The sequence below is a fragment of the Salvelinus fontinalis genome, chromosome 5 (genome assembly GCF_029448725.1).
Source record: "Salvelinus fontinalis isolate EN_2023a chromosome 5, ASM2944872v1, whole genome shotgun sequence".
NCBI classification, from domain to species: domain Eukaryota; kingdom Metazoa; phylum Chordata; class Actinopteri; order Salmoniformes; family Salmonidae; genus Salvelinus; species Salvelinus fontinalis.
The window spans coordinates 51,874,895-51,884,739 of record NC_074669.1 but is presented as its reverse complement, the minus strand read 5'-3'; the positions used below and the strand labels follow the sequence as shown (position 1 = coordinate 51,884,739).

At 45.8% G+C, this 9,845-nt stretch overlaps 1 protein-coding gene across 4 annotated transcripts in view; it reads right to left on the bottom strand.

Annotated features, from left to right (window-relative positions):
• Nucleotides 1–389: 389 nt before the first annotated feature.
• Nucleotides 390–9,845, bottom strand: part of LOC129855802 (RING finger protein 24-like) — a 62,914-nt gene continuing 53,458 nt past the window's right edge. For all 4 annotated transcript variants that reach the window (XM_055923828.1, XM_055923827.1, XM_055923829.1 and 1 more), the window contains exons 5-6: nt 8,976–9,055; nt 390–6,304 (exon numbers count right to left, since the gene is read on the bottom strand). In XM_055923828.1, coding sequence (XP_055779803.1) covers nt 6,154–6,304; nt 8,976–9,055 — 231 coding nt within the window. In that variant the 3' untranslated portion in view covers nt 390–6,153. The remainder of the gene's footprint in view (nt 6,305–8,975; nt 9,056–9,845) is intronic.

The following is a 9,845-nucleotide window of genomic DNA, read 5'->3' as shown; positions in this document are numbered from 1 at the left end:
TCGCGAGAGAGAGAACACCCACTGGCAGACAGGAACCTTGAAAAAATTGTCCAATCGTAAACGGCCTGAGTAAACTGCTCTTTGTGGCGGGTCTGCATCTGTAAAAGTTGGTGTTATGCAACTAGTGATGCAGTGTGCGAGCCAAGAGTCTTGATCAGCCACTTGAATACATTTCCAACATTGGTATGTCATACAAGAGCCCAATACTACAAATCAAGTTTGAGGCATCTTTGGTCAACTGAGTTCAACTCGGGATAACCGGTACCATGGAAGTGGCTCACCTTTTAGCCAGGTAAATTTCTATGGCAATGAATCCTTCAGAACTAACTCCATTTATGCTGCTACAACCATGTAAAGGAACTTTACTAATAAAGCATAGCAGGCAGTCATTATTTCCAAAACGTGGTAATTTTATTTACAGTTCAAGTCAGTCACATGCAACTATTTTTTTTAAATGAATAAAACAGAATTAGCAAAAGAAATGCATTCATAATTTTTTTCCTCAAATGGCAATTAAATATACAAAAATAGAGCTTACAAATACTGTACAGCAAATTTCTCCAAAAATATTCTGCTGCAGAATTCTTAATTTTATAAACAATGTTATATTTCTCAGGGTAGGATGGGTAGGCCCATGGGGGGTAGGTTCACCAATCAAGGGAAGAAAGTGTGGGCTAGTGGATGAAGCGGGAGGTTGGGGTAAGATGGGTGGGAGAGGTTATCACAGGGTGGGGTAGGTTGACCCATTGAAGAATGTGGTGGCTATTGGACATAGTGGGAGGTTGGGATAAAGTGGGTTAGGGGTGAGACGGGGGATGTACTTGAGGAAGGGAGAGAAGGGGGGGGGGGGGGGGGGGGGGGGGGGGGGTGCACTACAAGAGCTATACATTGAATAAATAGACACCATACACAACATTGAGAGTTTTCAGTGAGGCAGTGACACGTGTTATGGAGACCCAAGTGACCAATTACACAGCGTTGACCTTGAGGTCTGGCACACAAAATGGCTGCCAACAGCCAGGTATACCAAAGATGTTATTATTATAATTTTTTTAAATGGTTCACTCAGGCCATTTACCATTAAAAAAAGTTATACTTAAGGGAGTGGCTCTACTATAGAGACCAATGTGATCGCAGCTTAGTCTGGTCTACTTAGTTCATTGGCTTCCATTGAAACACAAATTAAGGAGTGGGATGTCCCACTTTCTCCGTCTCTGGGTATACTTTCTGAGATAAAAGCACCTTATAGAAAGGATACACGATAAGGGGCCCGTTATTACGCATTTTGGTTGCTGTCGTGACAAAGAGCCTCACTCTCCTCTCAGTAATTCATGATATTGAAGCAAGTACATCGTAGTCCTTCAATATTTACAGCCCAATAGCCTGGCGTTCTCTGGAACAGTGCTGACATCAATGGAGGTTATGGTGGGGTGAGTCATCACTAAATTCATCAACCGTCCAAACTCGCAATGTTTTTCAAATAGATTTGGCCTGGTACCTTAGTAGACGATAGGTGATTATTCACTATGAATATACACATGATTCCTTCCTCTCGCAGAAGGGCCTCTAACTGCCTGCTGTTGTGGCACTTGACTGTGGCTACATGCTTTCCAGGACTCGGAGAGAACCTAGAACCATGTAGTCTGGTCCGAGAAGCGTGGGGGAAGGATTAGGGAGTTACACAGGAAGAAATGATGGGGTATAATAGATAAGAGTTCTCTTCTGACCTTCAACTCTCATTTGAAAGAAAGCATTACAAAATGTCTGGAATTGTTGCAATTCTCAGATGGGCAAATGGCAGTTTAAAGTGCTCAGATGCAGTGTTTTCGATGGAAGAATTATCCTCAACTGTTCGTTGTTGGATTCTGGGTTAAACTTGGAACATTGCTATCCTAGAGACTGGGTTTTACATCAGAAGTGAAGGAGCCAGGTGGCTTTGGAATGTGCTGGGTGGATGGGAGGAAGTCACAGGTGAAGATCTTTGGATTTAGGCATCAAGGGGGTTGAGGTCAGGTCAGATCCTCTTAAGGGAGAAATTATGATTTATTACCCTATCACTTCGTCTTCCTGTCGAACCATAAAAGATGTAAGGATTGGAGAGAAGGAGTGCCTAAATTCGAGTATATATACTTGTGTTGGTGAAAGCATGTATTTGTCTGAACACAGCTGTATTGATCCTCTGGGAAGAATAAACTTGGTTAAGCTTTCATAATGTCAGTTTTTTTTAAAAACTCAGAATTAGAACCTAACAGGTGCACAATGCACACCCCCTCACAGTAAAAAGTGTTTATGCAGTATGTCTTCCTACCAACACTACTACTCTCTATGTACAATTACAAAATGGTGAAATCGGTTGCATGTGCAAGCCGCCATTTCATCGGATGCTTTCACATTATCGATCTCCTCCCCACCCGGTCCTATCGTTAAAACTCCCTCTAAACCGTCAATTCAGAGACAACCACACATAGCAGAGGATGAAGCGTCAAGACTTGCTGTGTTCTTCTTGGCTATCTGTTACAATATAGGAGTCTTAAGGGAATAAGAAAGTGGTGGGGCTAGTTGTCAAAAAATAAACTTCGGACCGGTCAAACTTTGGAGTTCTGAGATTAATATCAGAGTTGAAGTCTCTTTGTACAAAGAGGTGAGTTATATACAGAAAGGGTGACACCTCCATTGGTTCCTGTGTAGCTAATTTTTTGTGTGTAGCCACAAAGAAGAACCAAGAAGAGGCAAACGGGTACCGAAGCAACCCGCACATACAAGCAACGCCGGGCGCCTTCAATAAAAAGGTTATGGTTTTTCTCATTCCACATTCAACCACAGACTGGTGTCTCATCAAACAAATAGCCAAAATGAACACACATCGTAAGTAAAGCACAAGTTTAAAAACAAATTACAATAGTCACAATTGTCATCCTCCTCCCTCAAATACAATAGATATTATTGGGCGGGGGCGGGAGGGAGACATTGTTTCTGATATTGGCAAGAAATAATGTCCCACTATTCTTTTCACCTACTAGCTACAGTAGGCTAACATTCCCCTCTGTTGTTGTACGAAGGTAAAGCCAGTGGACACAGTACATTTCGTTAACGACTTGGTGTTCGTAACACCTAGAATTCTAAGAATACCATTCTATTTTTAGGAGACACAAGCGCAGTGGTTCTAGAGCTGGGCCTGATGCTCAGCACTGAAAAAGCACAAACACTTAAGAGGGAAGAACCGAATCAACCCTGTTAGAACAGCCCAGGCTTTCTTATAAATAAAGTTGCATTTAACGCCATTATTTTGACCAATCACCTAGATCTAGTCTGTGACCTTTGCCACAAGCTGACCCATGACCTATGGGACACTGTTTCCCCTCTGTTCCAAACTATCACACAGCACTTTTACTTCAGTGATGCCACAAAGCACGAGGGTAGAGGGGTTAGTGTGTGCATATATATACCAGTGTGGAGAGAGCGATTGGGGAAAGAGCTAGAATGAGCCTGCTGTTCTCTCCGACTGCTAACCAGGGCCTATACCAGCTCAATGACATCTACTGGATACGTACGTATGTGTGTTGACCGATATGCTGAGTGCTGCCAGAATTTGAACTAGATAATTAGCCTATATCCCCCATAGCCTAATTAGCTCAACGCTAAGCTAAAGCTAAATAGCGTTAAGTAATTACTAATCCCAGAAGCAGCTTAGAGTCGTTGACTGAATTGAGAAGGAAGTGAAAGCGCGGGTGGTCCTGCTCTTTCAGTGCTGAGTAAAAGACCATGCGTTTTTCTGCCATATGTAATGCTACATCGGTAACGGCTCGCAAACAAGAGAAGGTTTGTTGCTTAGTTTGCGTAGCGTCACAACTTGATCGATTTCAACAAGCCTTTCACGCGCCAAGGCAGTGCTATGTCACCCTGTAGTGTTCACTACCATCATTGTTTGGATAAAAACAAAATGGAAATAAAATGAATTGAGCAAATTTGTCTGGTTTTATACATTTATGTATAGCAGTCAAAATGCAACAATGCCTTAGTTCCGGGTTTCTTAAACGACTGTATGGGTTGGGGCCCTGGGCAGGTCAGAGGTGGGTTGTGGGAAAAGATCTATAATCACGCACTATTTATTCTTCGTTTGGGTTGTTGGAGGACCTTTTGGTTCAGGGGAGGATAGTCAATTTCTACATTTGGTTCTCGAGCTGGAAAAATTTAAGAACCACTGCCTCAGTGGACCAGTGTTTGTTCTAGGTTTCGTAAAGATTAGCGTATAGAATATATGATTCTAGACATGATCACATCGGAGACAATATGGAATATAATCATCTTGGCATTATATGAAGTACTCTTGTTGACTATGTAGTATGTAGATTGGGCTATTTGTTTTAGACTTCAATCAGGCTAAACCTCATTCAAACTCAAACCTGAGGACGGCAAGAGAGGGATGTATTTTTAACTGTAATAAAACCAAAAGAGGAATCTTCCAGCTATACGTTTTCATAGCGCTCTGTTGCCACAAGCTGAATGAGTAATGCTTTGGGAGCACTGTGGGCTCGGGAGGGGCTCAGTCTTCTCTTATGTAACAGTACCGGAGGCATCTGATTGGATGTTGGCTCTAGGGGTGCCATGGGCTCTGGGTGTTGGGTTTCTCTTACTTCCTGATCGCCAGTCCACAGGAAGTGACAGAGGCCAGGACCCCTCAACAGTTTGTGTCGGGTCTGTGTGTGTGTGGGGGGACACACACACAGGGGGCTCTATGTTTACACTAGAGAATACTACTATTTTAATTTGATTTGACCCTCATAAAACCCCATTGTGAAAAATATTTCAATGAGAATACGAACTCGGCATTGTTGCGTTTTAACAATTAGTTCACATCCCCCCCCCCCCCAACAGAATAGTAACTATTGGCTATTTCTGAAATTACAGATGCAGACCGTGACAGTGGCCACATAGCCTTTTTGTAACACACACACACAGGCGGTGTCCCAAATGGCACCCTATTCCCTAAATAGTGCACTTTTTAGAGAATAGGGTGCCATTTGGGAACGCCGACACTGACGTGTGCAGTGAGTAACAAACTGTACAACCTTCATAGGCAAGAGGGGACGCAGAGTCCGATGCACACCGCTGAATCACATTCGGGTCACAACTCCACATTCACACCCATCCTCTCTTAATTCACATTAAGTTGTTTAGACACCAAGTACTGAGGTTGGGGTGATCCTCCCTTCACATACATACATTCCCCTCCAATATCCACTTTTGTGTGTGTGAGAGAGGGTGGATCAGGCCACGGATTCCACGGTTCCTTGAGCTTCCCACGAGTATCTTGACGTTATTTCATTTGGAGGCTACTGTCCCTTTAAGATATTATGCTCCCTCCCCGCCAAAAAAGTATCCACTCAACAAAAAAAAATTCATTACGTGGCTCTGTATGTACACACAAAAAAAGTTAATTGAAATAATAAAATATAACCTTGTTGCTACTACAACCTCCTCACAAGCATTCAATTTTTAAAGTGCTTGTAGAAAAAGAAAAAAAATACTAAGGTTTAGTCGTTAAAAAAAAACCTAAACGATGACGCCATTTTCATTTCAACGTGTTGTAGTTGTTGGTTTTCGTGCCTCTTGCTCGTCACGCGCTGGTGTCCCCAGAAAAGTGCTTTGGTTGTGAAACGGTCAGAATAGTGACCACGGCTGTGTCCAAAAGGAAAAGAGAAAAAAAAGAGATGGTCAGTAAAGAACCGTTATTATAAAAAACCCTTACGGGAATCCACCGAGGCAGAGAGATGAGAGGAGACGCAGCAGATTCACTTCCTCGTCACCGTGAGTCTCTGTCCGCATCGGAAAACTGTTGCGTTTCTCCAATGTCTGCCCTGTCTTTTTAAATCACATATAAACGCCTCGATCACACCTGCAGCGGCATGGCGCAAAATGGTACGCGGCATCATCTGGATATGTGTGCAACAAAAGTTCAACATTCACCTTCTTCTACCATTTCCGTCAAGCTGTCTACGCAAAGAATTTGATGCATACGTCCGATGATGCGAGGCAAACACAGCGTTCCATTGGAAATGAATGTACTTCTGGTGTACCAAAAATGCAATGACGCTGCCGGTGTGATCGAGGTATATGTGTACAGGTGTGTGTGTGTGCGCACTGCAGTCTGCGCTACACCAGGTTTTCCATGCCTGGCAGGGGCTGCTGTATGGGCACAGTGACGGTAACGTCGATGGTGTTGCCCGCCTGCTGGGCAAGCTGCAGGACGGGCATGTTGCACAGCGGGCACACCTTCCTCACCTCCAGCCACTTAATGAGGCACCTGGTAGAGCGAGAGAGACAGAGGGAAAAGGACAGGGAGAGAGCGAGGGGGAGACAGGGAGAGAGCGAGGGAGAAGGACAGGGAGAGAGCGAGGGAGAAGGACAGGGAGAGAGCGAGGGAGAAGGAGAGGGAGAAGGACAGGGAGAAAGCGAGGGAGAAGGACAGGGAGAGAGCGAGGGAGAAGGACAGGGAGAGAGCGAGGGAGAAGGACAGGGAGAGAGCGAGGGAGAAGGACAGGGAGAGAGCGAGGGAGAAGGACAGGGAGAGAGCGAGGGAGAAGGACAGGGAGAGAGCGAAGGGGAGACAGGGAGAGAGCGAAGGGGAGACAGGGAGAGAGAGGGAGAACGGAGAGAGAGCGAGTCAGGGAGAGAGCGAGGGGGAGACAGGGAGAGAACGGAGAGAGCGGGGGGAGAACGAGGGGTGGGGGAGAACAGGGTGAGAGGGGAGAGGGAGAAGAACAGGGAGAGAGGGGGGGATAGAGAGAGACAAGATTGTTCATTTTTAAGGTAATTTAGCAGACACTCTTATCCGTACAAATTACAGGGGCAATTAGGGTTAAGTGCCTTGCCCAAAGGGCACATCGACAGATTGTTCACCTAGTCGGCTCAGGGAGTCAAACCAGCAACCTTTTAGTTACTGACCCAACCCTTAGGCTTAAGTCAACACTTGCAAATGTGGGTGACACTAACATCGGCTAGACTATAAGTGTACCCGTGTGGGTGTTTCTAGTGTTGTCTCTATAAAACACTAGCCCTCTCAGTTCAGCTCTTTGACTGCTGCAACTGATCCAGCTATTCTATTTCTGACTGCTCACAAAGTGCTTGCACTGGGAGACCAGGGGGCTTATTCCACAGGGCAGACTGTGCCGCATAGCACCTAGAAATAGCTCAGTAACTGTATAAAAAAAAAATATCTAATGTGTGTGTTCTGTCTACCTGTTCTGTGTGTTCCATTTCTATCTGCAGCCATCTACCATCCCTACATGTTCAGCCCTACTGAATAAGGATGCTCTGCGCTATGCATTGTTAACGGAACAGACAGCGAGACGACAGCGCGAGACAGTACAGTAGGCTGATGGGGCCTAGACTAGGGTGTGCGTCCCAAATGGCACTATATAGTGCACTAAAATAGGGAATAGGGTGCAAAATGTATGCACCCCTAAACAGGGAATGGAGTGCAAAAGTAGAGCACTAAAGAGGGAATAGGGTGCCATTTGGGACGCACACCTAGAGCTTCTGCCCATGACTCAGAAGTAAGTGGGGGCGGCGTGGCGTGTTCGTTGCTACTTAATTATTTACAGTGGGGCTGGCAGTTCTATTTTGGTACACTCTGGTCCTACAGGGTTGGGAAGGGACTCACACATAGGAGTGAAGGGGGAGAGGGACTGTGCTTCCTTCTCACGGTCACCTACTGGAGGGGTGCATTCAACCCCTGTGAGGTTTATAAATCTTCTGCTCTCTAGTGCCATCTAGTTTTCTCTGCAGTCCCAGAGGGCCACACACAGCGGAGTGTGTTGACATGCAAGTCAGTGTGTTGTGATTGAGTGGGCCCCGCCCCAGCTCCTGACGTGGTAAAAACTAGGCCGAGGCTCGACGTAAACAGCCTAATTTAAATTGTCATGCTGGTGGGAGGAAACTCATTTGGCCCCAGGCCACCAGAGACTTCCAATCCATCAAGCGCTGCATTGTGTTCCCTCTCACTTGCTCTCGGTCGGTCATTTCCTTTCCCCATAATCTCTCTCCATCGCATTCATCTCACCCCCCCACCCCCACCCCCACTCTCACTCTTTCACGGATTTCTTCAGTCTTTCACTCTGTTGCTGTGTGCTGGGTTGCTCTACTAAGAGACCTTGGAGGGGGCGGGAACTGTAGATAGCGGCGAAGAAATGGCAGTAAAGGGACCATCACTTCTGCAGCCGAATCATAACATGTTTGACTTGGTGTGAGGAAGGGTTCCGGTCCACAATATTGGGTCCACTTTGCTCCTTAACAGAAGTTACGGTTATTGTGCAACTGGGGCTGAGTGAGTTGGAATCACTGGACTAACTGTGATGATAAGCACTCTGTGCGAAGAGGACGTCCACCATTTTGGATCCACTTTGCCCCTCATGCTTATCAACAACAGACCAATATTATTGTTATTGTGCGACTGGGCTGAGTACAGTGTGTGTGAATTAGACTAGGATGAGTGAGTGGGAATCACAGTTTGGTTGGGAAGGGCTCTGTGTACCATTTTGGGTCTGGTTGGAACCACATGCTCATCATTAACGGAACTTGTTATTGTGCGAATGGGGCTGCATACAGCGTGTGTGTATGTATTAGACTGGGCTGAGCGAGCTGGAATCACTGTGTGGATGTAACTTTGTGCAAGGAGGCGGGAGGCACCATTTTGGGTCCGCTGAACCATATATGCTCATCAACAGAACTTATCGTGCAACTGGGTGATCCTTTAAAATCGCAGTTTGGATGGGAAAGGTGCTCTGTGTACAGGGTGTGGCTATTAGATTGGGTTATGTAAATGGTGCTCAACCACACTGTTTAATGTTATTGTGAGACTGGGGCTGAGTGGAAGACGGCCTAGGCCTAGCCAGGCTAGGCCTAACTGGGCTAGGCTCCATCCACAGGCTTTGTGTACAGGGTGTGGGCATCAGCCAGGCCCCTGGTGTACTTACTTCCTGTGAAAGGCGTGTTTGCACGGGCAAATCCCCAGCTCGTCTTTCTGTTTGAACTCCTCCAAGCACACCGCACATATCTGTTGACAGATGGAGAAAGATGGGGATGGGGGGGGTTAGCAAGGCAGCAAAACAACCACAGTCATTGTAGCTGAAGTTTAAGGAGAGAAAGGAACGATTGAGACAGAACGAGAGAGACTAAGACAGAGGGAGAAACTGGGCTGTTAGCACTAGCAGGGCAGAAAAACCAAACATAAACAGCTTCGAGATAGTGGGTTTTGTATGTACCGTTATGGCAACGCATCAAGGATGACAGACGTCAGTATCCCAAACTAAAACATGTCTGGGTATAGCCAGAGGAGGGAGCGTCGACACATATACGATTTGTATACTTCTGGGCCCATATTCATGAAGCGTCTCAGAGAGTGCTGATCTAGGATCAGATAGTTTTGCCTTTTAGATCATAATGAATAAGACTACATGGACAGGGAACCTGATCCTAGATCAGCACTCCTACTAGATGCTTTCTGAATATAGGCCCTGGAAAACCATCACCTCGATATACCACTTCTCATGCCAGACCTCAATATGTTCTCAGGCCTAGAAAGAGTGGCGACACACCCCGAGATAAGACTCCTCAGGCCGGAAAAAGAAGCCTCTCCCTCAAACAGTAGAATGTTTTCATTAAACTGTGACGTTAGAGGGAACATTCTGGAGGGTGCAAACAGAAAAGGCCTCTGCACCTGGAGTGTTGTAGAAATGCAACTTACGTAACATGCACAGGGGTGTGATCTATTCATCACAGCCCAACTAAATCCAGAAATTACATACGATACACACACACAATGTCGATTGTGCCCTCAACTTCAC